This window comes from Leopardus geoffroyi, chromosome E1 (assembly GCF_018350155.1).
Source record: "Leopardus geoffroyi isolate Oge1 chromosome E1, O.geoffroyi_Oge1_pat1.0, whole genome shotgun sequence".
Taxonomy (NCBI): Eukaryota; Metazoa; Chordata; class Mammalia; order Carnivora; family Felidae; genus Leopardus; species Leopardus geoffroyi.
In genome coordinates this window covers 10,842,917-10,870,916 of record NC_059330.1, presented here as the reverse complement: position 1 = coordinate 10,870,916, position 28,000 = coordinate 10,842,917, and the positions used below count along the sequence as shown (strand labels likewise).

The 28,000-nt window shown below is 61.1% G+C and overlaps 2 protein-coding genes across 2 annotated transcripts in view; one reads left to right on the top strand and one right to left on the bottom strand.

The window, feature by feature from the left end:
• Window positions 1–28,000, top strand: part of SLC5A10 (solute carrier family 5 member 10) — a 58,864-nt gene that overhangs the window by 14,138 nt on the left and 16,726 nt on the right. Inside the window, exon 9 of the mRNA XM_045487565.1 lies at window positions 3,623–3,758. Coding sequence (XP_045343521.1) covers window positions 3,623–3,758 — 136 coding nt within the window. The remainder of the gene's footprint in view (window positions 1–3,622; window positions 3,759–28,000) is intronic.
• FAM83G (family with sequence similarity 83 member G) lies at window positions 23–27,955 on the bottom strand. Its single transcript, XM_045487564.1, has 6 exons — window positions 27,784–27,955; window positions 26,662–27,328; window positions 13,746–13,913; window positions 6,371–6,495; window positions 4,373–5,630; window positions 23–543 (listed from the first exon to the last, which is right to left on the bottom strand). The coding sequence occupies exons 2-6, from the start codon at window positions 27,181–27,183 to the stop codon at window positions 133–135; spliced, it is 2,484 nt and encodes an 827-aa protein (XP_045343520.1). The 5' UTR covers window positions 27,184–27,328; window positions 27,784–27,955; the 3' UTR covers window positions 23–132.

The following is a 28,000-nucleotide window of genomic DNA, read 5'->3' as shown; positions in this document are numbered from 1 at the left end:
TCCGGGGTGGGCTCTGGAGAGTCTGGGCGGCCATCTGCCGATCCCTGGCGCGGCCCCAGGAACACCTGCGTGGTGAGTCTGGGCTGGGGCACAGGCCACGGACTGCACGGCTCCAGGCCCAGGGACAGGGTGCTAGGGTTCCTTGTGGTGCCGGGGGGCCTGGGCCCTCCGTTTAGAATCAGATGAGGCCCACTGGCCGCTGCCCGTCCTGGCCTTCAGGTGCTTTGACTGGGACAGTTTGGAGTAGGGGATTCCAAAAGGACTTGGATGCTCTTCAGCGACCCTGCCATCGGCCTGGGGGCTGGCATTTCGGGCCGGCCTTGGAGTCCCGGGATCTGCCAGCGTGCGGGGCACGGGGCCAGCCTTGGCCTGCCAGGGGTACGTGCTTGTTACGGCTGGGCTTGCTTTCCTGGTAGAGCTCTGGGTGCCATCGGCAGCCGCAGCGCGGTACCGCGGGGGTCCCGAGGTCCTCACGGGCCGCAGGAAGCCATCTTTATCCCTGGTCCCCGAGGCAGGGACTCTATAATGGGGGATCTGTTGGCCCTAGGAGAGAAAGAGCAGAGACAGTGAGGAGACCCCCCAAGGGCCAGGGGCAGGCGGCAGCCGGCTCACCTGGGTTTATGCCTCTTGGCCTTGCCACTCACCAGCGGGCGGTCCTAGACAAGTTCGTCTCACTACTTTGTGCCTCAGTTTCCCCTCGTGTCACACAGCGATGGGTCCCGCCTTTCACGGTTACGGTAAGGCGAGTTCCTACCGTTCCTGCCCCAGCCTTCTCCACCCGTCCACTGCGGGTGGTGCAGTGCTGGTGACTGCAGGGGCTGGGTCTTCTTCTGGAGTCTGAATCTTGTCCTCCCTGGGCTGTGAACGCATCAGGTCACCTCCGCCAGCCACCTACCCCTCTGGGCAGAGGCGGGCAATGCCCCCCGCTCTGCCTGCCCGGGAAGGCCGTGGGCAGTTCCAGGCAGCAAAAGGTCTTGTGCCAGCAAAGCCTCAGACAACCATCTTACCCAAGGACCCCACCACGCGAGTGAGGCAGCAAGGCCCAAGGGCCGACCCGGCCAGCCACCGTGGGACGAATGAGGAGAGCCTTCCCTGCAAGACATGCCCCTCCACCCCCCTCGGGCACCTCTCCTTTCCTCGCCACTCAGCGTGGGCCTGGCTGACACTGCCGTCTCTGGGCGGGACACAGGGCAGGAGATCTTCCCACGAAGGCCAAGTGAGTCAGCACGCTGCCTGGCCTCGAGGTCAGGGCCGGATGGGCCTTACTGCCTGGAGAGGAGGGTCACACAGGGAGGCCGAGGCCGAACGCCGCTGACATTGGGGCTTCACGGCCCGGCTGCGGCCTCACTTCCCTGGCGTCCTCCCGCTCAGGCCTCGGACCAAAACCCCTCAATAGAGGCACCTGCACCTCGGGTCCCGCTGGGTCTGCCTGGGGCACAACCGGGACTGGGACCAGAACCCCTGCGACATAGGTACCTTTGCACCGGATCCCACGTGCCTGGTGCTACTCTGCTGTGACCCTCACCAGCAAGCAGGGGCTTTGCCTGACTCCACCCAGCCACTGGGCCAGGCCAGCCCCCCAGGATGCCCACTCTAGTCAGCACCAGAAGGCAGCTCTGTGTGCTGGGGCCACAGGGCTTTTCATGGTCTTTAGACTTTTCACTACCTCCTGGCTCATCGCCCACGTGTCACGGACACTCGAACTCAGAAACAAACTGACCCAATAAGACAGGAGGCGAAAGGCCCAATGGGCAGAGAGCTCTATGGAGCCCCTCTCTGACCTCAGTGTCCCTGTCTGAAACGCAGGGAGGCACTCGGGCCAGGGGGCCTCCTGGGGTCCTGCCTGCTGTGGCGATGCACCTTCTGTCACCTGCTGCTCCTGTTTCACGTGGAGTGTCCCTTTCAGGCGACAGCAGCAGCTACGTTAATCAGAACAGCGAGCGCCATCTTTCCCGGTGTGAGTGCGCGGCACCCGTAACCTGGTTTCACCCACGGGAAGGTTCTCTCGCCTTCACCTCACGGCCGAGACAGACAGACAACCAGGCCAGTTCAGGACTTTCCCAGAGTGGCGCCAGGGTCCAAAGGCCCCCGGGCCAGCACTGAGCCGTGGCTGACCCCGAGGCTGCACCCCAGGGGAAGCCTAAGCTTGGGGAACTCGCGACCAGCCGGGCGTGAGCCGGGCCACCTGCATGGTGCCTCGCTCGGTCCTTGCAGCAACCCTGTGTTAGTAGCCCACTTTAGAGATGAAGGCACAGGGGATCAGGGAGGTTAAGTGGCCGAGCACGGGGAGTGGGTCACAGCTGCCGGCCCAGCCTGGGCTGAGAGGTCGCGGGGACGCAGCAGCCCGCTGACACTGCAGGGAAGGGCCCGGCCCTGCCGCTCGCCTCGGCTTCTCCAGCTGCAGAATGGGGTGACAGCAGCTGCCCCCCCCACCCCTGCCTCCCAGGGCTGCCCGCCACGAGCACAGAGGAGCGCAGCCCTGGGCTCTTGCACCCACAGGACATCAGAGAATTGCGCCGAACCCCCTCATCGTCCAGACAGGGAAACTGAGGCCCCCAAGTGAGGCCACGACTTGTCCCAAGTCAGAGGTAGCCGGTGCCAAAGCAGGACTGAGGTCAGCTTGTCCTTCAACCTCAGGGTTGCCCCTCCAGACCCCGTAACGAATGCTCTATCACGTCTCAGAGGAAAATAAATGCTGGGAGCTCTCCGTTCAACCAGCATGTCTGGAAAATAGGTTAAAATCACACATCTTACTTCTGAACTGCAGCTGGTGACTTAAACTGCAGAGCACCAAATGAAAAATACTTCGATTTAGAAGGTGTAGATCGTACAACTCTGTGAACAAACACACTAACACTGTGTATTAGTTTTGTACAGTTTATGTGGCTGAACTCTATGTGAATTATACTTCCGCAAAGCTGTTTATTTATTTATTATTACTTTTTTAACGTTTATTTATTTTTGAGACAGAGAGAGACAGAGCATGACCAGGGGAGGGTCAGAGAGAGGGAGACACAGAATCTGAAACAGGCTCCAGGCTCTGAGCTGTCAGCACAGAGCCTGACGTGGGGCTCGAACTCACGGACCGCGAGGATCACGGCCTGAGCCAAAGTTGGACGCTTAACCGACTGAGCCACTCAGTAAAGGTGTGAAAGAAAGAAAGGAAAGGAAAGGAAAGGAAAGGAAAGGAAAGGAAAGGAAAGGAAAGAAGGAAGGAAGGAAGGAAGGAAGGAAGGAAGGAAGGAAGGAAGGAAGGAAGGAAAGAAAGAAAGAAAGAAAGAAAGAAAGAAAGAAAGAAAGAAAGAAAGAAAGAAAAGAAAGAAAAAGAAAGAAAGAAAGGGAAAGAAAGAAAGAAACTCATAATGTCAGAGCTGGGAGGGATCTCAGATGCCATCGGTTCCAATTATCTGTCCCTCCTCCCATGCTGCAGATCTGCAAACTGAGGCCCAGTTAGGATTTGCCTCGGGCTACATGGGGAGCCACGCTCAGGCAGCTTCTAGCACCCCTCTGCTACTTGACCGTAAGCTTCCCCAAATCCCTGGGTTTAAAGCTCCAGGCCAGTGATACAGAACAGTGGCACCCCCGAGCGGGGCTGAGACTCACCCCCTCCTCGTGCCCCCAGGTCATCGTGCAGCGGTCGCTGTCCGCCCGGGACCTGAACCATGCCAAGGCGGGCTCCATCCTGGCCAGCTACCTCAAGATGCTGCCCATGGGCCTGATCATCATGCCAGGCATGATCAGCCGTGCGCTGTTTCCAGGTAGGACAGACACCGGGGGCTGGGCCGGGGCTGCAGGGGGTCCAGGGTTCTGGGTCCCTGACCTGCAGTGCTCACCGGGAGGAGAGGCAAAGGACGAATGTGAGATGTTTCCTAGCCTAGGGGAGAGCGGAGGAGAGTGCTCCCCAGGGCCATAATCAAAGGGATTGACATGGAGGTGGCTTGGCATAAGGTCCAGACAAGGACCACTTACTGCCGTGTGACCTCAGGGCTAGAAAGAACCATCTCGGTGCGGTCAGCAAACAAGGGAGGGGGTCAACCGCTATGGCAGGGCAGAGTTGACTCGCTGTAACACCAGTGTCTGAAATCTCTGGGTATGTTAGGTGCGTTTCCGTTCGGCTCCCAGTGGCTGGCTTAGGTTGACTTTGTGGGGGACTGAGGCTGTGGGTGCCCAGCATGGGTTGGGACCAGCCACGCGTGTGGCCCTGGGTGGTTGCCACCTACCCCCTCCCTCTGCTCATCAGTTTCCCCATCTGCACATAGCGTGCAAAGCTGTCTGATCTGGGGATGCGGCACCCCAGCAGGTGACCACACTGGGTGCTTGGGGCTGGGGGAGGGGCTCCCAGGACCCCTCACATGCGGGGACCCCGACCCACCTGGGTCTCCTTGTCCGTGGAGTACGGAGCCTGCATCCTCCTTGGAGTACCCGCCTCTTCTCTCTCCCGACCTGGGGCCCACGGCGAGCCACCCAGGGGTCCACCAAAGGTCCCGCGGGTCATGTGGGGGGCACTCAGCTGTCGTCGGGGGGGCTGGGCTGGCCCGTTGGCTACCTGCTCCGAGTGGCGCCTCTGCAGAGGGGCTGAGCGCCCCCTCACCTCAAAGTACTCGTCCGATACAGAAGAGGAGGCCGCCGAGGGCCGCCGGGGGCCAGGGCCAAGGCCAGAGCTGCCTGAGAGGCTGTCCTGGTCACTGAGGGTCACATAGTCATCATCGTCTTCCTCCTCTTCCCCATCTAGCCCATTGGGGATCACCGCTCCGTGGCCGTCAGGGTCATCCTGGGTCACAGACACCTGCCGCTGGAGTGGGGCATGGCCTGGGCCCGGTGTCCTGGGCGGCTCATGGTCTGTCCCATTCTGGGGCGTCTCCTCCCCTGGGGCCGCCAGGGCCCAGTCCACACCGTCGCCGCCATGCTGGGCAAGCAGCTCTGCCACAGGGACTGTCCGGGGCTTGGGCACGGGGGGCTGTGGCTCAGGGTCCCCCTGGGGAAGGCCGTTCTTAGCGCTCTCAGCTGGGACCCTGTCCTCGGGGGCACCGGGCCCGGGGGTGGGGCCACAGTCCTGGCTTTGCCTCCACAGCTGGGTGCCAGCTTGGGAAGTGTCTCGGATCTTGATGCGGTTCATCTGGCTGGGCTGGGGGTTCCAGATGTTGGGGTCAATGATATTGATGTAGCCCAGGATGTCACTGCCGGGCTCCGGGTCCGGCTCCACCCACGTGGGCAGGTACTCGAACATGTTGGCCCGCTCCAGGTTGAGCAGCCCAGGGTGGATAGGTGGGGGCGCCTCGGCGAGGTCTCCCGGCCGCTCGGCCAGCGCCGCGCCCCGCAGCCCCGGGGGCTTCTTCCCCTCCTGCTTCTCAGAGGAGGTCTTGGCGATCTCGTCGGCACTCTTGGCCTTGACCAGCGCGTACTTGGGGTTGACAAGCTTCTTGGCTACCGTGCCCGAGGGCACCAGTGGTACCACGGAGGGCAGCACGATGGGCTCCGGCTCCGGCTCCTTCTCCATGGGGATGCCCTTGAGGCTGACACCGTGGGACATGAGGTACAGCTCCTGGAACTGCCGGTCAAACATCTCCACCACCTGGCCAGACAGCACGGAGATCACGTTGCGGTCTGTCCTCGCGGCCGACCACGTGAAGCTGCAACACAGCGGGAGGGGGCAGCCCGGTCAGGCACGTGGGGGCCTGCCCCCCTCCCTCCAGCCTGGGGCCCCCCCACCGTGCACCCACAGGCCGGTGTTCATCAGACTGTGGCCACGGGGCCCTGGATGGAACCAAGAAGTGAGCAGGGGCAGGGAACGGCACAAGCCTCGGGGTCAGACCTGAGTCTGGGACAAGTCGCTTACACTGAGGCCGCTCCCACCTGTGTAAAACAGCACAGCGTGGGGCTCCTCTTGGGGGTTAGGGCCCCCCGTAAGGACGCTCACAGGATGCCCGGAACATCCCTGCTGTCATCCCGTGCACATGGCAGGTGCTATCACCCGTGACTTTGCTGCCAAGCCCAGCGTGGCTGTGGGCAGCCCCCGCCCTGTGCCCCCTGCTCGGTGGGGCTTGCAGAGCTGGGCCACAGCCATCCTCATCCTGGCCCATCCTCGAAGGCGGCTCTAGGAGTGACCGCCCCGTGTGCCTGGCCCACACCCATCTCTAGGCTGGTGACACCTTAGGCTGGAACAACAGTCTTAAAGACAAAAGCCCTCCCCAGCCCGTTTCCGGAGACAGGCGGGCGGCGTGAGGGCGTGCCCCAGCCCCGCTCACACCTCAGCAGTTTTGGGACCAGTGAACCGGAATAACCAGGGTGTCATAAGGCAGGATTAAGGGCAGAAACCATCTGGGAGCCGGAGCCACCTCTGTCCCCAGCCCCCAGAAAGCTGGAGAGTCACCTGTAGGAGCCGCAGATGGCCCGGTCTCCATCCACGAACATGAACTTCTGGGCCAGGGCACCCTTGAACTTGGTGGCCGACCGTGTGAAGAACTCTGTTCCCCCGCTGCTCCGCACCCTGAGATTCTGTGTTGGGGGGACAGGAGGCAGAATTACATGTGATCAGAGCACTGACCACACTGGCGGGGTGTGCGGGGGAGAGGGGCTCGGATGGGGAAGGGTGGAGCAGTGAGGCCTGGAGAAAGGGGGTGCTGTACGTGGGGACCACAGGGTCTAGACCAAGGTGGCGAGTGCAGCGATATGAAGGTAGAAAGTGGGGGGGGGGGTGACAGTGACAAAGGGCATGGGGCAGGGTGGCCTGGGTGTGACCCGAAGGCTGTCCACAGGGCAGCCCGGGGCAGGAGAAGACCTGCGTGGCCAGGCCAGCTTGGGAAAAGCCGGTGCAGGTGGCAGGAGGCTACTGCAGGGTCTTGAGCAAGAGGGGCGTGCAGACACAATTTAGAAAAGTCCCCTGGCGGCTGTGCAGCTGGGGATGGGGGGGGCCTGCTCTCGGGGAACCTGGGGATTGCACTCGGGCGAGTCTGTGGCCTTCCCAGGGTGAGTGAGCGGCCCTGTGGCTCCAAGCAAGCTAGAAGGGCCCCGAGAGACCATGGGAAGGGAAGTGAAGACCCAGAGGGAGCAGACCCGGGGCCACCACTGCCTCCTGTCAGAGGCAGGTCGCTCCTGCCTTTCTCTGGACTCCCTGACCACCTGAGGCCTCCCTGGTGCACAGTCTGTGGGGCCCTGTGGCACTCTCTTTCCACCAGGAGAGTTAGGGCACAGCAGACCCCAGGAAGGGCAAAGCGAGTGCAGCTGAGGCCCAGGAGTGGAGGGGACAGTTGAGGGGACCCCAAAGTAGAGCCTCAGGATGGGAAGGACACTTGTGCTCATCTGGTAATTCCCCAGAGTGTGTTAGAAACCCAGGCTCCCGGGTGCCCCCAGAGATGTGCCTCCAGAGGACTGGGGTCAGGCTGGGAATTTCATTGTTTTGTCTATTTATTTTGAGAGACAGAGAGAGCACAAGTGGGGATGGGGCAGAGAGAGACAGGGAGGGAGAGAATCCCAAGCGGGCTCTGTACCACCAGTGCAGAGCTCGACGCGGGGCTCAAACTCATGAACCTCGAGATCACGCCCTGAGCCGAAGTCAGATGCTTCACCGATTGAGCCACCCAGGCACCCCGGGAATTTCATTTTTAACACAAGCCCCAGTGAATCTGACACCTGTCCGGGGCAGGAACCCCCTTGACAGCATCCTGACCGGTCTGCCTACGGGTCGCTGTGACAGGAATCACTCCCTCCAGAGGGCATCATACCTCTGTGGCTTCCCCGTCACCCTCGCCCACTCACTGGCCCCCGCTTACTAACTGCCCACTCGTACACTCATTCCTCAACCCTGCCAAGCCCCCAGCCACACACACAGAAAGGACGGTGACCAGGACGCCCCGCTGGAGGTGAGGGAGGAGGCAGATGAGTTAGAGCCCCCAGTGTGGGGGGCCGGGACAGGCTCCAGGGAAAGCCCGGAAGGGAAAGAGGGCGAGAAGATGAGTGGGGCAGGCAGGAAGAGGGTGCAGCATTCCAGACGTGGGAACACAAAGGCCTGGTAACCAAAGCAGCCTAAGACCCGAGAGGACACTGCGGGAGGAGGGTGGGTGATGGAGCCTGCAGAACAGGCTCAGCCAGATGCCCATGCAAGACCCCACACCTGCTTAAGGGCCTGGCTCGGCCCTGTGGGCAGTAGGGAGCCATGGAAGGATTCAGAGCAGGACTGACCGGGTTGGAGCTGCCCCTCAAGAACAGTTCTGGCACCCGACGGTGGGGCAGGGGGGGAGGGCACATGAAGTGAATGAGAAGCAAGAAGTGGAGGACAGGGAGGGACGGCCTGAGTCAGGGCAGGGGCAGCGGAGAGAAGGGAGTGGGAGCCTTCCCTCCGCCCGGGCCCCCGGCCCAAGGGCGCTCCTGTGTCTGTTCCCTCTGTGATAGGTCTCAGACCCCTCTCCGCTGGGCAGCCCCAGGGCAGTACCCAGAGCTTATGGGGCGGGCATGGATGTCCACCTGGCTGTGGGCTGAATAATCGCTGGGTGTTGGGCCCAGCCCAGTAGGCAGATAAGCCTTTACTCCCAGGGCCGGCTCCCCTGCCCCCCAGGCTGCCTGTCTGTACACAGCCAGCTCAGCAGGAAGCTGGCCATGACCCAGGACAATTAGTGCTCGTGACTTTGTACCCAACACGGAGCATGCTCAGGGACCAGAAGTTGTAACAAAGATCCTGGAGGCGCTTCGAGGCCTTTTCCAGTCACCTGCGCCCGACCACAGCCTGGTTCTGTGGCTTCTGTGGGCTCCCGGCCCAGAGCTCTGCATGCTGGGGCCACAGGCCTCTCCTCAGCCCGGAAGAACAGCCTCAATTCCCCCCTCACCGGTGTCTGCCCCTGCCCACCTCAAAGCGTGGCCCCGTGAAGGGCCCAGGAGGTCACCACCTACATCTCAGAGTGACTCAACTCCAGGAGAGGCAGCCTTGGCTGTGCCAGATTTGCTATGGGACTCTAAGTGGGTCTCTGGCCCTCTCTGGGCCTTAGTTTCCCTGTCTGCATGCTGCATGGATGGCCTCGACTCTAAGGCCCATCCAATCCTGGAGCTGTTTGTTCCCGGGTGGGTCCCGCCCCATGGGGCCTGGCCCAGATGAGGTAACGTCTCAGGAGTCAGGGCTCGGGTGAGCGCAGGGAGACGATCCCACAAAGCTGCATTGTCTCCGAGCCCCGGGGCACCCCCAGCAGAGCACAGAGCAGGCAGGGTGGAGGGCACCCAGGCTGGCTCAAGAGGAGTGGCCGGGGCAAGCCCGTGGACCCTCTGGAACCTCAACTTGCTCGTGTGTCAAAGGGGCAGTGATGGGTCCCTGAGCGGACATTGGGGGGACGGCTGGGCAGTGTTTCATCTGCTCCAAGAGCAGCTCTTGCCCCAGCCACGTATGGGGCACGGTGTGGGGGACACTAGGCTGGGGCAAACCGGTAGTGCCCTGCCTGTATCCCCCACGGGGCCTCTTAAGCTCACAAAGATGCCACTTGACCCTGTACTGAGCTGGCCGTGGCCCACACGTGGGACAGTGGTAGGCAAAGGGGACCAGCCCAGTGCCCACCCCCCCCCCCCCGAGCTCTGGTCAAACATAGCTCCAGTCCTGGCACCAAATGGATGCCAGCTGGGCCTCCCTACCCCTCAGTTTTCTCACCTGTGAAATGGGCCTACCTGCTCTTATGCTTCAGGGCTGCTGCGAAGACTGAAGGAAGCCACGGTGCACGTGGCTGAGGGCCAGCAAGGTGCCCGGCACTCAGTGGGGGCTCCATAATTTGAGGTGCCAAAGTAGGATGTGACACCACATGCAGTGTGCCTGGGATACGATCCGTTCTGCTCAAGGGGCAAGAGGGGACTGACACAGAGGACCAGAAAATATCTAGAGTGTCATAGGTCAGGCCCAGAGAGGCCAGGACTGTCGGCCGTGTGTGACAGTCAGGTGGGCTCAGGGAGGGGGAGTGACCGACCCATGGTCTCCCAGTAGGTGGAGTCCAGCCCCCAGCTGGACCATAGTGGCTCTCTGCAGGGACCTGCTAACATCTCCTGGGCCCAAGGAGAAGTGGGGAGGCCCGGAGACACACCCTGACCAGGTCTGGCCGGTGACAGCGAGATCGGGCCAACCGTGCAGACTGCAGGGGACAGAGCACCCATGTCCCCATGCTGGGATGAACAGCAAGAAGCTGGGATGAACAGCACCCTCAGGGGTAGGGGACGGGGCAGGGCTGAGCCAGCCCAGCTCCAGGACCCTGATGTCTGAGGGGCCCCTGGCTCTTCCCCTACGGTGGGTTGCTCAGTCTCACTAAGGTGGATTGCTCACTGCTGGTATTCCGGGCTAGGCGATTCCCTGTTGTGGGGACTGTCCTGTGCACACTTAACAGTGTCCCTGGCTGCTACCCGCCAGGTTCCAATAGTACCCTCCCAGTCACAACCGTTAAAAAAGTCTCCAAACATTGCCAAATATCCCAAGCCAGACAAACCCCGCTTGGTTGAGAAGCATTGCCCCACAACCCGAGTCCGTTACAGACCCAGGCCAGGATCAGAGACGGCAGGACGGGAGGGGAGGGGCACCAGAAGGGGGCCAAGGCTGGCCTGGCCAGCGTGGAACCCAAGCCACAGGCTGAATCCTGTATCCTCACCAAGTGCCTTCCCACGGCCACGGTGGCTGGAGTTTTCTTGTTCATCAGAAATAGGTCCGGCCTTAGCCCAAGTGGCTGCTGGTTTTTCCAGTTTGGCCGCACAGAGCCGACTAGCTTTTCAGATCAGTCAGGCATCTCACAGCTCTGGTCCTGTCTCAGCTGTGAGGCTGGAGGCCCAGCCTGGCTCCCCCTGCCTCTGGGGCATCCCTCAGCCCTCAGTCTCACCCCAAATGTGACTGGGTCACCTGGCGTGGCTCATTCCCCCACTCCCTGCTTGAGAGAGTCAGGGGCCAGCTGAGCCAGCAGGCTGGGGTGCTTGGGGATGGCCGGGACCCTCACACCCGGGAAGGTGCTGGTGCATGTCTTTGCACTTGACCTCAAAATCAGAAGCAAGAGAGGGGTTGGCCCACACAATACACCGGCTGTTTGCAGAATGTGTTGTGTTAGCTCAAGGCTCAGGAGGCAGGAGGCTGGGGTGCAGGGTGGTGGGCTGCCTGGAGGTGAGGGCGTGGGGGTAGTCCCCAGCCGGAACACAGCTTGAAGGGGAAGGGAAAGGGAAAACGAGGCCCAGAAAGATTCAGTATCTCTGCCCAAGGTTACAGTGTAGGTGGCAGAGATGGGCGCAGGCCTGGCTCCTGGCGTTGCCCAGACTGGTGCCCGACACCCCCACAGTCACAAGGATGACCCCACCAGGGTCAGACCTGTATCCTGGGCCTGTAGGAGCTGAGGGCAGGTTGCTGCAGAGCTGGGCAGGGGTGGCGGGCAGCCGAGGGCGGGCCCAGGGATTACCGGCAAAGGAAGTGCTCCTGAGACAGGTCCGGGCCCAGCTGGCCCGCGGGCAGGGAGGTAGGCCGAGCAGGCAGGCCCTCGACAAGGTGACACTTGGCCAGGGCTGGGCGCACAGGAGCCTCTGGCCACCTGCCCAGGCTGTGGAGCGGGCGGGCTCAACAGCAAGAATGAGGAGGTCAGGGTCACACGTTCTTTCCCAGGAAGGTACCTGACCCTCCGTGGCGCCCAGCTCCTGGGCGCATCACTGTGCAGAGCCTGCTAACATTCCCCAGAGCAGGGAGGTGGTGAGCAGGGCAGAATGTGCCAAGGACCCCTGGGGTGAGCTGCCCCTCCCATGCTTCGGGCTATGGCCTCATTTCAAGCTCAAGTGTTGGGGGGTTGGCCTCACACACACCCTCCCCCGCCTGGGGCCTGGGGTTTATAATTTCTTGTTATTGCCAACAGCCGCGTAACTCCCCTTAGCGCACAGAGCGCTTTCACAGCCATTGTCTCCTCTCATTTCATCCTCAAACAACCCTATGAGACATCATTACGGCCACGAGGCACCGGAGGCTCAGACAGGTGGAGCCACGTGCCCAAGGCCCACGCTGGCTTGGCACAGTGAGCCGTGCAGCCTTCTGGGTCACGTTCTCAGCCCAGTCCTGCCTCCCCCCCACCTCCTGGGAGCTCCGAACGCTCCGAGCAGACTTGCATCTGAGCCTCTGCTGCTGAGGAAAGGCACTAGACAGGGGGCTGGGCCTCGGAGCGGCCAATCCTGGGTTCAGATCCCGCCTGGCATGGACAAGCTTCTTCATCCTGCCCCAGGAGCATGCAGGCGCTGAGCAATGGGATGGGCGTCAGGTGCGCACTGGGCACGCGGCAAGGGTGCAGTGGGGATGGGCCCGGAGGTTCTCTGATCTGCTGCCCACAGGGCAGAGGCTTCTGCGGTCACCTTTCAAAAGACGCCTCTTACACGCTCTGGACCTCTCCAGCATGAGCTGTCTGCCCCGGGAGTCGACGCTCGGTGCTAATTACACGGCGGGCAGCGCGGTGGTGGGTGAGCGCGGGGCTTGGGGTCAGCCCGCCGGAGAGACCACATAAAAATGGCCCCACAGCCACAGACTCTCCGCCTGGAGAGCTCACAGCCACTTGAAAGGCCTCAGCGGGGATGGGTGGGCACAACTGACAGATACTGACAAACTACAGCCACAGGAGCCCAGCCCCTCACTAACCAGCCCGGCGTCGCCCCTTCTCCAGGGACTTTGCTCAGATCACAGGCCTGAAGCCCAGGGGATTCTGACCCGTCAGAAGCTGGGGCTCAGCCAGGGAGCTCCGGTGCTGGCCCCCACACCCCATATGTTTAACTTAACGGGCAGCAAGTTAAACACCTGCACAGGTGCCTCCGTTTCCCCATCCGTAAAATGGGAACAACTGCCCTATCCCATCGGGTCATCATGCAGAGTAAATAAAATAACCATGTGAAGTGTCTAGGATGGGGCCGACCCAAGTGAAATACTATGAAAGTGTCAGCTGTTGTCATGCGTACTGATCTGTACTCTCTGGGGAACGTGCTGCCCACAGTAGGTGCCAAATGACAGCTGGGTGGAAGGAGGGCTCCTCCTGCCCGCAAGTGAGGGATCAAGTGCAGGGTATCTGAGCGGAAGAGCCCAGCCCCCTGGTCCATCTGCCTCTCTTTGGGACCAGTGAAATCCTAGAGCCCAGAGACAGGAAGTGATGTGCTCCAGGACACACAGCAAAGCAGTGTGAAGAACCCAGGTTCACCCCGATCCCTCCACCTCTGCTCCATGGTGACCTTCTCTAGAAAACCCTTTCTACTCTGCTCTCCCTCCTCAAGTTTATTTCAACTCTGCAGCCATCAAGGAAGCCTTGCCTGACCTCAACCCGAGGCAGCTGCCTCTGTCAGAGCCAGATCCACCGGTGGGTGGGTGTCGCACGGAGAAAGATTCTGGCTTAAGCCCCCAGAAATAACTTCCTGGGAGTCAGAGCTCTCCAGATAGGATGTAAGCTGCTGGAGACCAGGTGGTGAGCGCCCTGTCACTGGCAGTGTGCAAGCAAAGACAGGTAACCAGCGTGGCATGGGCTGCTTTGAAATAACATGTGATGTGGCACCTTGCGTGGGTTCCAGTGTCTGATCAACCCTTGATCAACATTTATCTTATCTCTGACCGTTGGAAGTAGTGTCCTGTCCCTCTGGGCATTCAGCCAGAGGTCAGGCGACCACTTGGCAGGAGGCTCTAGGATCACTGAACTCTCTGTGCCAGGCACAGGACTCCGTCCCTAGAAGGCAGGTGCTCCAAGTGTTTGTTGACCAACTGAATGACCGCTTGGTCATTCATGACCAGCCAAGCTCACCTTGAGGTGCCCCAGGTGCATGCGGGCCCGCTCACACATGTGCAGGAAGTACTTGACATTGCTCTCGTCCACGATGATGTACACGGCCACCTTCCTCTTGAAGCCGGCCTCCAGCAGGTCCTTGAAGATGTCCACGTCAGTGAACATGTCCATGACCACGGCGATCACCTGCGAGCAGGAAGAGACCAGGGCTGTTGGGCGGCGCGGCGGTGGGGACAGGTGCCTCGGCAGGACACTCAGCCCTCCCACACCCCCCACCCTGTCTGGGCGCCCCGCTCGCCCTGCCCCCCACGGCCTCGGGGCTGGGACTGGACTCTCTGGAGCAGCGGCAAATAGAGGAGAAGCACATTCAACGTGCCCGCTGTTTCCGTAACACGAGACTGCAGAGAACAAAGCCTGTGTATCCTGGCCGGTGAGGCAGGTGCAGGGAAGACAGAACACCTTGGAGTCGGGGGCTGCAGCCTGAGGTTTGGAGCGTGTCAGGGCCAGTCCCCAGAGCAGCCTTCCTTGTGGGTGTCAGGGCTCAGCACGGGGGCGCCCTGTTTTGGTCCCTTCCTGGGCTGCATTCCCGAGCCAGAACAGCAGCCCACACCATCGCCCTCCGCCTGCCACCCTGGGATGCTGAGATGAACCCGATGTATCAACAGCCAGGAAGGCAGCATCCGGCACAGCTGTTCTTGAGGTCACCCGTGCAGCTCGGGGCTGCTGTGGACTTTGGCAGGCTTTCTGCTGCCACCTCTCCTACCTGGCTGGACAGAGTCCAAACCAGCACGTGTGACATCTGTCCTCACAATGGCTGACCTCAAGCCTCCTGGACCGGGCTCAGGGTGAGACCCCAAGACATCAGAGTGCATCTAGCCCAAGCCCTAGCCCGACGTGGGCAGTGACACGCTCCAGGCCGGACAGGCAGGGGCACTGGCCTGAGTCAAAGCACGAAGGAAGGAAGAAGCAACAGGGAAAGAACAGGGTGGTTGGGATGAGCTCCCCTGCGTGGTCAGCAGACGCTTGGGCCTGGTGGGGCTCGGTGACCATCTCTGGCCTTCTCTCTCGTCCCCCGTCCGTCCCTGTCCCACCAGGCACTAAGGGGGAGCCCATGAGAATCAGGGCCTGATGCTGACAACCAACACAGACATCCAGCCCCTCCAATCCTTCAAGGCTGGCACCACTGCCCTGTCCAGGGTCTGAGAACCTTCTGGAAAAGCCTTACACAGAGAGGCCAGGGACTCGGCCATACAATGAACTGGGGATAGTCAGGCTAGAACCTACCCAGGCCCGCTAAGGAGCCAAGTTCACCCCCACCCCCACCATGAGAGTGGCCTGCCCGGCTCCCCTCACTGGGATCCGCAGGCACAGGGTGAAGGAGAGGCAGCCTGGGACCTGCTGGGGAGGAGTCTGCACACTCCGGTGAGCTCACCCAGCTGGTCCCTGCAGGCCCATTTGGGCTCCTCCCTGCCCTGCCCTGCCCCGGACTCGATCTGTGTGACCCTGAGCAAGACGCCTAGCTTCTCTGGGCCCAGCTTTCTCTTTGACACAACGGGTGCAGTAGAGCTGTGGGACCAGCCAGGGCGCCATGGTGGCTGAGGCCCAGGATTCACTCCGTTCTCTGGGGGACAGCCGCTCGCTGGCTCTGAGTCTCTGAGGGGCTGTTTCGGGTCGGGCAGAGGGAGTTTGTACGGACTACGCAGGGGCTATAGGGTAAGCAGGGAGGAGCCAGTCGAGGCAGACGTTGGTACTAGTTGAGGAGGCGCTTTCTGACCCGAAGTTAGGCAAAGGGTATTGATAGAGAGTGAGTTCCCCGTCCCAGGCGATGTTTAAGGAAAGGCCAGAGATTGCTTGGCGAGGAGGTGGATGAGAGGGCAGATGAGACACGAGGGCAGCCGGGTGGGCTCACAACAGCCTTGGATTTCATCGGTGGAGCATGATGAGACCCTGAGGTGGCTGGGGTGGTGGCAGGGACTTCCTCGCCTGGGATCCCACAGCCCTAGAGCCAGCCCTGGGATCCCCTTGGATAAAGCCGCCCCTGGAAAGGGCGGAGCCAACCCAGTTCTCCTCCGAGGCAGCCATCACCCCTCGTTTCCTTGTCTCCCCCACCAGATCGGTCAGGCCCGGTTCCAGGCCCTGCCTGCTGTGGCAGATGGGGACCTGCCCTGGGCCTGGGCTGGGGGACATGCCTCAGCAGGACCCACTCCACGTGTGTCCTTCCCCAGTCGCCCTCTAGCAGGTAGGGCACTTGATCCAGGGATCAACTGCTGTTGGGCTGGACCTGTTGGGGCCAGCCCCCCATGGTGCATCCCTTCCACAGGGTCCCCGGGCTGAGCGCCAGCTCTCCCCAAACACTGGGTTCAGTGCCAGGGGGCGGTCAAAGGAGGGCTTGTAACAGGTGCCAGCTGACGCCGGGAGCAGGGAGGGGTGCTTGGTGCCCCCTAGGCACTGGGATGATGCTGGGGGAGGGGGCTTGGTGCTCCCCACGGAGGCCCCCACAGCTTGTCCAGTCAGAACCAGAGGCTTCCTGGAGGCCCTTGACTTCTGCATGCAGATCCCCATTCTGTGCATGGAAGAGCAGGGGCCAGAGACTCGAGACCAGAACCCGGGTCTCTCGCCCCACCCAGCATGCCTTCTGCTTAAGAAAGCGAGAGCGGTCCCAGGCCCTCGTGCCGTGGGATGGTATAATGAGCCCCAATAACGGCTACCTCGTTCAATTCTCAAACATGCTGTGAGGCAGTGGTTGTTACTCCCGTTTTACAGATGAGGAAACTGAGGCACGGAGGGATTCACTCCCTTGCCTGATTATCTGTTTGGGTGGCTCAGCCTGCCCATAACACGGTGACCTCATCAAGGGCAGAGCTCCCCGTTCAGATCCCTCGTGGAGGGAGCCTGGCTTAAGGCGGGCCTCAGGGAGCTTCTGTCAACAGAGAATGTGACCAAGTGGCTTGGGCCGCAGCAATGAGGGAAGCCAGGGACAAGCCACCGCTCCTCCCGGGCCCCGGGTTTCCGTATCTGCCACATGGGGGTGTTGGCCTGGCTCACTGCTGTGGTCTATCCAGCCCACAGTGTGGCTTGAGCGCAAAGCTGCTGGCCCCACCCAGAGGGCAACACCAGCCACCTCCTGCAGTCCCAGCTGAGACACGTTCTGCAGAGGTCCTGGGCAAGGCCAGGGCCAAAGCCGGGGAGAAGATGGAGGGAGAGGCTGGAAGCTGGAGGTGACCCTGTGCCCTGCCCAGGAGCCCTGCCTGGCTTGTCTGGGCCAGCTGGAGCATCTCACAGTGCCCACCACTGTCCTGCCTGCCTCCCTCTGCACCAGCGGCACGGGACTCCCCGCCTCCCTGGGTCGACACCCAGCCTGCGACTCCTGGCACCCCCAGAGCTGTTTCTCAGATTCCCTGTGGCCACAGGAACCACTCTTGGAGCAGAAGTGTGCTCACGGGACCGGTGGGTAGAGTAGGTCTGTGGAAGCGCCGGGAGACGAAGGGCAGGAGTGAGACGGCTAGGGGGTTCTGCACGCAACTGGAAAACCCGGAAAACTGCGGACCGTGGGCCCAGGCTCCGCAGCAGCATCTCTCCCCGGGGGCCCCTGATCCAGCTGACCCCTCCCTAAAACCCCGGGCCTGGAGCCACACACACTATTCTCCTTGCTGGGCCACCTTCCTTTTCTCTTCCACACGGACGACTCCTATCCATGGTCAAACCCCAACTTAAACACCGCTCCCAGCTCCTCTCTGCCATTTGAACGCGAATGGCTTGTGCACTTCTGGAAGTGCCACAGCAACCTGCTGAGTGGCAACCTATCTTCTGAAGGCCTGGACTCTGAGACCCAGGTCAGGGGTTCCCAGAGCTCCCTGTAACACCTGCCCCGCCCTCCTCGGCCACGGAGATGCGTGGAGAAGGCTCAGAGAGAGCCAGCCATGGTCTGTCCCTTCAAAGTGCTCAGAGCAGACGGGGGAGACAGAAGCAGCCCGCCCACCCTGGAGCCCAGACGCAGTCACAGCAAGGGTGCACGAGGACCCCAAGTCCCTCGCTGGGTCTTGGGAACTATAGGCGGGTCTGTCAATTTAAGGCAGAGGGTGGCGGCATGGGAAGACGCATGGCCTTGGGCAAGAACCTTAGTGTCCTGGTGGGGGGTGGTGTGTGTGTGTGTGTGTGTGTGTGTGTGTGTGTGTGTGAATTAATGCGGGAACGGGGCAAGCTCAGAGCCTCCGCTGTCACTTTCCTGCCTCCTTGGCACACAAACCTGAGTCCTGACCCACCAGACCCACAGTGCACTCTGGGGTGGACAGGCCAGGCATCACCACTCGCCATCCCTACCTCCCTCCGAGCCAGCTGGAAGGCTGGTGCATGGCGGCAGCTCGCGGGAACAACACAGAGAATGCTGCAGACTGTTCTAAAGTTTGGAACGATGACTCTCTAAACCCTGGATTTGACTTCCGCCTCAAGCCACAGCAGAGGAACAGAGCCCACGCTGACCCTCCCGCCTTAACAATAAACAACAACACGACAAAAACCAGGCACGATCTGTGAAACCGTGGCCAACAGGACTGCAGCAAGCACAGTGACCCTTGAGAGAAGGGACATGAATGACGTCAGCCCCAGGACCACCTCAGCTACCTCTGGGATGCGGCAGAGCGGAGGGGGAGACCCTGGTGGGGTCCGGCAGTCTCCAGGAGTTGAGGAGACAAGGCGTGCCCGGAGCACGGCAGCTACAATTCTCAGGATGGAGTACTGGAGGAGAGGGGGCTGCAGAGAGTGAACACCAGATGCTACAGGGCCGCCCCTCGAGCCTTCAGCTGGTGGCCAAGTATCACATGCACAGAGGAAACCACGCAGGCTGGGACAAAACTGCCAGAAAAGAGCAGCTGGGACAGTCACCAGTGCTCACACAGGACCAGGAATCTTTTACGTCCCCACCTCAGCTAGACCACACACCCCTCTAAAACTCAGGGCCTGCAGGAGAGTCCTCAGAAGGATAGTACGTGAGCAGTGGGCAAATAAGGCCTGGACCAGAGGCCAACTAACTTTTTCTGTAAAGGCCACATGGTAAATACTTCAGGCTTTGCAGGCCATATCGCTCTGACCGACTCAACTCTGCTATTACAGCATGAAAACAAACACAGACGGCACACTAGCAAATGTACGCATCTGTGTTTCATTATTTACAAGCAGGCAGCAGGCCAGAGGTGGTCCTTAGTCCAACTTCTACCCTGGATTAAGTCTTCTCTAGTCCCACTTAATAAAGCATAAAAAACACCAAACCAAGGGTGACTGGGTGGCTCAGTCGGTAGAGCATCCAACTCTTGATTTCAGCTCAGGTCCTGATCCCAGGGTTGTGGGATCAAGTCCGGCATCAAGCTCCATGGTGAGCGTGGAGCCTGCTTAAGATTCTCTTTCTCTCTCCCTCTGCCCCTCTCCCCTGCTCCCCTCCACCAACTGAATCTCAAGATGTAAAACGATTCAACATTTAAGATGAAAAATACACCGGATGAGATTAATAACAGATTAGACACCATAGAAGAAAAGATGAATGACCTTGAAGACACACAATAGGAACTATCCCAAATGACACATGCTAAGGAACTGAACAACCAGGATCGGCTCAGAGCATCAGCAAACTGGGAGTCCACCTAGAAGGTCCAGGAGGCATGTTACTGGAGTCTCAAAAGTGCTGAGGTGGAGAGGGGTGGGGAGGATAGAAGAATGTTTGAAAAATAGTGTCTATGGCATTTCAACATTTGATGAAAACTTACATCCAGAGTCGGGGAAGCTCAGTGAATTCCAGGCAGAAGAGATGTGAAGAAAACCTCACCGAGGCACATCATAATCACATCACTTAAAGTCCGTGATGAAGAGACAATGTGTAAAGCAGGCAGCGGGGGAAAAGACCACTACATGGTGAGGAACAAAGAAAAGGCGGCTTCTCCACAGAACCATCGCAAGCCAGGGAACACCGGAGCAACATCTTTAAGGCACTAAATGCAAAAAACTCTTAACCTAGAATTCTCTACCCGGTGAAAAGAGCTTTCAAAACCAAAATTTTGAGACCCTTCAGACCTACAAAGACTGGGAGGATTCATCTCTGGCAGACCTCCCCTGTAGTTATCACCACCCCCTTGTACACATGGAGGGGTTAAGGCTCCCTGTTGGAGCCACAGGCTCCTCCTCCCTCACTGGCAGGGCAATTACTTTGCTACCCCCCCCCCAACACACACATACCCCACCCCCTGCACCTGCACCCCACCCCTCCCTTGGTGGTAGCAGGATTAAGGCGACACTGTCTGAAAGGCCTAGAAGGTTCTCCGGGCATTGAGGAGGACACCTGGAAGCCGCTGGCCCCACTGTGAGGGACTCTCCCTCTGACTTCTGGCATTCTCCAAACCAGTTTGCCCATCCTCTGGCTCCAAAGGCCTGTCGCCGAGGGCACAGCCTGGTCCTGCGGCCTGGCGGGGGAGTCTGTGTAGGTAATAACACATGCCGACCCAAGCCAGGGTCGGGATAACCAGGCCAGCTTTCTGACACTCACACAGGCGTCCCTTTTCCAGGGACTAAGTGGGGGCAGTGATGACCACTCCCATTGTCCAGAGAGAGGAGTCCCCGTCCCAGAGCCACGCAGTCAGCTGGTGGCAGAGACCTCCTGTTTAGCGCTCTTCCCCTGGTGGGGGATCCTGTGTACATTCTAGCTGTGACTCCACGCACCGCCCCCCAGAGCCCACTCTGGGTTCTGAAACAAACTCCTGACCATCAGCACTGCCCTGGGGCATTTGCCACTCCTTCCCTGGGTGGCCCGTAGCCCAGCACTTCCATTCTCCAAGCCTTGGTTTCTCTTCTCGATAACACGGGGCAGGGAGGAGGGGGCGGGGGATGGAACGGATAACCCGAGGTCTCTCCCCTCTGACATTCATCAGCCCTGGTACCTTCCCCACCCTCTGGATTATTAAAACAGAAGCCTCATTAAGGCCAATTAAAGGAGGCTGGGGCCTCCTAAGTGCCAAATGACTGCAGCGGACGGGGTCGAGGCACATACTATACTGGTCACACCCAGAGCCCTCTGTCCAGGGACCCGGCCCAGCCCCATCCAGCCGCGCGGGCCCTGCCCTGAGTCTCCAGCCCTCCCCAGATAGACATCGGCCTCCTCACCAAGGCTCAGGAATGCTGCAGAGAAAAGGGCAGAGCATGGGGGAGGGCCAGGTGACCAGGGCTGCGCCCTGTGGATAAGACAGGCCCCTCCCCCTTCCCGTTGGCCCCAAGGGGCCCCAGAGTCCCGCAGTCACAAAGTCCAGCCAACCAGACCACCACACAGTCATCAGCGCGTGGCACAAGCTGAGGATCTTCAAACTGGAAAATCTCGGACTCGTAAATTCAAAAGCCTGTAAAATCTCAGCTTCTCTGGGATCCAAGGGTGACAGATGCTGAGGTGTCCTTGAGCATCCTAATCCGCCAGGAAGACTGGCCCGGAAAGGACTTCCTTGCCTGAGGCCTCCGGGCCACCTGATGCCCACTCCCCTCTACTGGATCCCACCAAGCCCCTGCTTGAACTCCTCCAGGACGGGGAGCTCACAACTTCTCAACCCAGACTATTCCCTGAGAGAGGCTATCAGGCGAGAGGGAAGGAGGAAGACCCAAGAGAACTGGTATTTATGAAACGCCAGCTCCATGCCAGACATTACACCGAGGGCCTGACATAACCTCTTTTCCCATTTGAGTCCCAGCATGCTTTGAGACAGGTGCTATCAGAGGGGCAAAGCAACTATCTTGGGACAGCATGGTGAGACAGCAGCAGAGGCCTGGGTGTGGGTCTGAGTGGTATGCAAGCCCATCTGCCCCCCCCCCCCCCACCGTGGCGTTTACCCTGGGAAGATCCCTAAGCCTGGAGATCATTCGGGAGCCACGAAGGAGGCTAGAGCAGCCCATGCAGACCAGTGCCTGCCAGGACGCAGGGCGTGGTCCCAGTGTGGAGGGGCGGCCCTGCCCCGCACCGAGCATCCTCGGATCACTCAATAGTTTGTGGGTGGCTCACTGTTACTGCCGCAAGACACGTGGCCAGTCCCCATTTTGCAGATGAAGAAACAGAGGCTCACGGTCACATAGCAAGGGGGTGGCCGAGCTGGAGAGGAGAGCCGGGGGCCCGTGAGAGGACCGGCCCCTCTCTGCTGGCCCAGGGCGAGGACGGTTGGCCTCAAGGTGAGCCTGCCGAGCCGGGGGACCGGGGCTCTGTGGAGCCCCGCGCAGGCCCTGGCCCGCTCTGAGCGCCCTAACCTCAGCGTCCTCCTCTGCGACGCGAATAACGTCGGCAGGGGTTGTGGGAGGGAGCGCCGCCCCTGCCCCAGTGCTCCAAGAGGCTGGCCGGTGCCCTCCTTCCTGGCAGGGCTCCTCCTGGCTCTCCTCAAACTCTCAATTAAGATGCAAACGCCGTCGGGTAGGAAGCCTTGGGAGACACGGAGCTGACACCTGGAACGATGTTATCAGATGTTCCCCACCTGGCAGGTGAGGGCCCTGGGCCTGGGCTGGGAATTGCTGGAGCAGGCAGGAGCCAACTCCCCGGATTCGCGGCGCGAGCCTGGGCCAGCCGTGCTCCTTCTGGGCTCCGGCTGACCGGGCCGCCCCTGGGGCCTCTGGACGCAGCGAGGCTGCCGGGCCCTCCCTCCTGCTCCAAAGGGACCCGCCGTGGCCTCAGCTGCCGGTAGCCCTGGTCTCCCCAGTCCTGTGTTGGTCATACTTGTGCCCCCACCCCCATCCCCGCTGGGGAGAGCACCGTGTCTGGGAGCCTGCTGGGGACAAGGAGCCTCGTGAAAGTGCTTTTACTGTCCTGAGTCAAGCTGGGGGCCCGCAGCAAGGCGCCAAAGCTCCCATCAGAGGCAGGGCTCAGAGACATCGGCCGTGATGCATTTTCTCCCGGGGAAAAGAGGCTCAGAGCCCACAGACCTGGGTGCTGGGTCCAGCTCCTCCCGCTGTTAGCTCTGTGAGCAAGATACCTGCCCTCTCTGAGCTCCACCAAGCCTCAGTTTCCTCATCTGCACTGAGGAGACAACACCTACTTTATGGAGTTGCCGGGAGGATTACAATGGGGGTAAAGTGCCCGCTCAGCAGCCGGCATATAGCTGGCATTTAAGAAACGCCTCATTAAGCTGCTTTTATTCTCCTGGAGCCAAGCCGTGAGCCAAGACTTCGGCGTGTGAAGGCAGGGGGTTGACAGAAAAGATGTGGGGTTAATCAGGCCTCGTGAGGTTGCCGTCTCCTCCTGCTGTGTAGCCCTAGGCAAGAAACTTAACTTCTCTGGGTCTCCGTTCCCAAGCCCTGGCCTGGCAGGCACGAGAAGTGGGTTCTAGTCCGACCTTCAAAACTCATTCTCCCTCATGCTCCATCCGTCTTCTCACCTGTCGGTGATTCCCACCTGCCCCTGGGATCTTCCCTGGGCTGTCTGGGTCTGGTGAAGCGATCCTTCGGGGGGGGGCCCATGTCATGGAGGGGGGGCACTCCCTCCTCAGCCCCCTCCCGGACCCAGCCCGGCCTCACCCCTCTCTCTGAGGCTGCAACAGAGAGACTGGGGCTCATCCCTCCTGGGCATGATACTACAGGCCTGGCCTCTGGTATGCAGTTGGAACCCCAAAGCAGGTTTTTCCCCAGGGAAATCACTGGTCCCCAGGGGCCGGGGTGGGGGGAGCGGCAGGCAGATGGCCTTCCATCTCAGAGACTTGGAGCCCAATGGGGCTGGAAGACGGCTCAGAGCACAGGCTGCCTGATCAGGGCCACACAGCCGGTAGAGTTAGACCCAAGACCCTCCGGTCTCTCGTCCCAGAGAAGTCCAGAATCGCAGGGCAACAGGATGTCAGAGCTGAAGGGACCCCTGACAATCTTCAGTGTTACCCATTTTACAGATGAAATGACTGAGGCTCGTCTAGGGTCACACAGTGGCGGAGGCAGAGCAGGGACCCGATCCCAGCACTCTTGGCTCCTGGTACCAGTTCCGTTCTAGTCTTTGGGGAAAGAGGGGGGTTCAGAAGTCTTGACGGAGACACAGCCGCTCCCTGACGGCCAAGCCGGGGCGGGTTGAGCGTGTGCTGTGTCACTTCCCTGCCCCAGGGTCTGCCCGCCGTGAGGAGGTGGCGGGCCGGGCCGCCCTGAGTCAGCACCAGCCGCCCCGGCCCAGGTGCCCCGGCGGGCAGGGGTAGGGCAGTGTTCGGGCCCAGCGGCTGGACGGCGGGCTCCCCGTCCCAGGCCTGGGGAGGGGGAGTGTTCTCCGCGCATTGCTGCTGGGGGGGCGAGGAGAGGATGCGGGGGCGCAGGGGAAGAGGTGATTCATGGGGAGAGATAAGGCAGGGAGAGGTCCCCGTGGCGGCGGGCGGGCCAGGCAAAGCACCTCGTCAGCCCCCGTCAGCATCCGTCAGCGGCACAGCCCAGCGCTGGGGCCTGGGAAGCAGCCGGGGCAGGGCAGATGGGAGGATCGCAGGCAGCTTGGCTGAGCCGCCCCTCCCTGCCCTGCCTGTGGCTGTGCTCTGTCAGGCCAGGATGGGCAGGGGACCTGTCCTAGAGTCTGAGGACAACACAGGCCTGGTCCCCACCCCTCCACGCAAGAACTAGCTAGGTGACGCTGGCAGGGACTCAGCTGTCAGGCCTCAGTTTCTACATCTGAAAAATGGGCAGATAACACTACCTGAAATTATAAAGTGCCTCGCACTCAGAAAACAGTGGCTGTTATTATTGCCCGCCCACCCACACACCATGCTGGCCACGGGCCCCCTGGACGGAGTTGACAGGGAAGCAGCCAGGATGGAAAGCAGGGGCGTGGCTCACCCTGGTGCCGCGGGGTGTGAACAAATCCCTGTCCTCCGTGCCTCAGTGCTCTCATCTGACAGATGAGCCTCTACTGCCTCAGACCCTCCTCCTGGGTCTGGGAGGCTCCCTGCCGGCTGACAGCATGGGGCAGTCTCAGCAGGGGGGCCCCATTCTGAGGGGAACAGGGGGCAACACCAGCCGATCAGGGGGCCGCGCCAACTGCAGTTGCCACACAGACTGGGGTTCAAACCCGAGACAGACGTTCCCCCCGGCCACGTCCTCTTAAGCGACGCCAGTAACCTGGTGCGGCCTTTGTGGGGAGCAAACAAAGTTTCGGGGGCCCATGGAACTGCATGGGGTGGCTGGGGCTTCGCCCCGGACATAGACACGTGGGGAGGGTGCACCGGTGTCCAGCCTGGCCCCAGGCGCCCCTATCTGGCCCCCATCACTGGGCCAGGCCATCAGTCCTCTGTCTGGGGGAGATTAGACTGGCCGGCTGTTCCCATGCCAAGCAGAGATCTGGTGTCTGCCTCCTTCCTACTCCTGGTGGGGAGGCGAGGAGCAGAGGAGGGGGAGCCCTGGCACAGCAGGTCAAGCCCCACCCAGGGCCTCCGTTCTCCCAGTTTTAAAGAAGGGGTCATGGGATCCCAACAGGCCCTCCCAGAGGACTGGGTTGCAGGCCCTCGGGTCAGGCACCGCATCAGCAGCACCGTCCTGAGCCATGGCAGGTGCGGGGCGGGTTATTCAGCCCAGGAACTATGGAGGCCCCTTCCCCCTCCCCCTTTCCCTCCTCTTCCTGAAACTCCTCCTCACCCCCGTCACCCGATTCTATCTTTACAACCGCCAAAGACGCAGCTTTGGTCCTAACCACCTCCAGCTGACACACCAGAAGAAACCCGAAGCCCCAAAGCTCCCTGGGATCAGGCCGAGAGCCAGGCTCCGAGACACGGGCTATCTGACTCTGCCAGCCCCCTCAGGGGACAGGGACTCCACCTTTCTAGAAACCTAACCCGTGGCCACCTTGTCAGCTCCTGACCCACTTCTGGGTTCCCTGCCCAAGAGCTCCCCCAGGCCCTGTCAGCCAGGATGGTCCCCAAAGCCAGCGTTCTGGGCTTATGCGATTTGCTGCCCCGCTCTGGGCCCGGGGAAGGGTTAGACTCTGCTAGAAAGACCTCCATGGACACACACATTGCTCATCACTCGCTGCTCTCTACTGAGCTCGGACCTGGCTTCAAAACCTTTCTCAACACTGTTCGCCACGCAGGCTTTACCAATCATGTCAGGATGTGCTTGGAAACCCAGAATTCCTCTCAGTAAGAAGGCGCACCAGTTCCCGGCCTGGCCCTTCCGAGGATGTGTGTCAGTGCATCGGCTGAGAACGACTACCCGCACCAGGGTACAGCACGGCTCGGCAGGGGTCGAGAACAGGCAATGCCTGAGGTCCCTTCACTGGCAAAATTCACAGGCGGACAACCCTGAGCTGAATTCACTCCGCTTCCACCCAGGGCCCACCCCCATCCCCTACATCCCAGCCTGGAAAGATTCTGCCATTGCAAAGCTCACACAGAGGCTCAGAGAGGGCGAGCAAGGCACGCTCAGTCGCCCAGCACAGCCAGGAAAAAGGCACCTTTGAACTCGGACCTCCAGGCCAGCCTCAGATGGACTCAGGCTGTGTTTTAGTCTCCAGGCCTTCTCCACCACTCCAGACTCTCTCCACTACCCAGGAAAAAGCAACACCAGAGGGTTCACGGCGTGTGTGAGAGCGTCCTGCTTCTCAGGGGTGAATCAGAGCCATCCTGAGGGACAGTAAGTGAGAGAAAACCCGGAGATTTCTCCCCGCCCCATCCCATCACAGCACCTTCTTCTGGGGAACGTACTTGCAGCGTCTGGGGAGATCAGAGCCCTCCCCCAACAATGCACAAAGGCCCTTTGAGATGGGGTGACCCACCATCTCCTGCCAGAGAACCTGGGTCCCCTATCCCTGTGCAAAGAAACGGAGGAACCCCATGAGGGCAGGGGAGGAGGCAGCCAGGGAGGAAGCAAAGAGACGCACAAGAGAGAGACAGTGTTGCGGTCTCCGTATATGCTGGGGGCCGGACGCAGGCCCACCGAGCCAGCTTCCCTTCCGGGGACTCCCGCCCAGCAGCTGCCTCACCTTCTGGGCCTGGCTGATCATCTTTCGCACCACCTCTTTGATGTGGGCCTGCCCATCGATAGGCGGCTGCATGTAGACGCTGGCCCGGGTCACACCGCGGTAGGCAATGGTGTCGGGCCAGCCCAGGTCCAGCTGCGGGATGGATCGGTCGGACTTCTGGGGCCAGTACTCCAGAGAGGGCGGTGGCTCGGCCTCGGTGGGGGTCCCACCTGCCCTGCTGGCCTCCTCGCTGTCACCAACCCCATTGTCCTCGGGCCCCCGGGGCCACTTGGCACCCCTCGGGTCCTCCGAGCCCGGGTCGTACACCTCGATGGTCTCCAGGATGCGCTTGAGCTCCAGCTCCGAGAGGAAGTCACGGATGTTCTCGCGCTTCAGCACCTCGTAGAAGGCCTCGCGGCCGTGGGCCACCAGGGCCTCCAGGGCCAGCCGCTGCTCCTCGCTGTAGAAGAACTCGGGCTTGGACTCGCTGGAGCGCCAGTTGACGTGGTTGTCGTCCAGACACTGCACCTGAGAGAAGGCCATGGTGCCACTGCCCCGACGCTTCTGCTGGGTGGGCGGGCGGGCGACACAGCACTCAGCAAGGTCGGGATCCTAATTCCCGCGCGACTGCGGCCCCGCGCACTCTTGGGGCTTCACTGGCGTCTCAGCAACTCTGCCCATAGGGAACCTGCGAGGGAGTCCAAGAGAACGCGGAGGTCAGGTCAGAGTGCAGGCGGGGACTAGGGAGGGGCGACAGGGCGGGGGTGGGGCGGCAGTGGGAGAGACGGCGGGGCGCGACCCACGCCAGGGCGCGCTGCGCCTCTATCAGTGGGGGCCGGGGGGCACCCACATCCCAGAGGAATTCTGGAGCTGCCCAAAGTCCTGGGCAACTTCTGGGAGGAACTAGAGCCAGCAGGGACCTTCCCAGAAGTTTCCAAGAGTGGGAGGCAGAAGACAACTCGGATGGCCTCTGGCCCAGCTCAGCGGCGCCCAGCATTCCGACGGCTTCCGGGAAGGGAGCGGGGTCTTAAAATCTCCGGGCGCCACGACCGGCAACCCAAGAGGCCTGCCCGGAGGAGGCTCGGGGAAGCGCGGCTGGCAGACGGCGCGCTGGAGGTCCGGGATCCAGGGGGACTCGCTTACCGGGCGGACGCGGGCGCGGGGACAGAGCCGGCAAGGAGAGCCCTGCCGGGAGAACGAAGCGCCCAGGCAGGCGGCGGGCTGGTGACTAATGCCGCCCCGCCCACCCCACCTGCGGTCACGTGCCGCTCTGGGGGGCGGGGCCGGAAGCTGATTCACCCCCCCCATCCCCCCCACCAATCCCTGAGAGACACCGACTTCGGGTGGTTGCGCTCCCGGT

Bases quoted from the DNA above. Each gene is read 5' to 3' on its own strand.
- FAM83G (XM_045487564.1), bottom strand. From the start codon at position 27,183: ATGGCCTTCTCTCAGGTGCAGTGTCTGGACGACAACCACGTCAACTGG. The intron at 5,631-6,370 runs GTGACTCTCCAG...GCTGTGTTGCAG, and splicing joins GCCATCTGCGGCTCCTACAG to CTTCACGTGGTCGGCCGCGA. The intron at 544-4,372 runs GTGGGTCGGGGT...TTTCTCTCCTAG, and splicing joins CCACGGACAAGGAGACCCAG to GGCCAACAGATCCCCCATTA.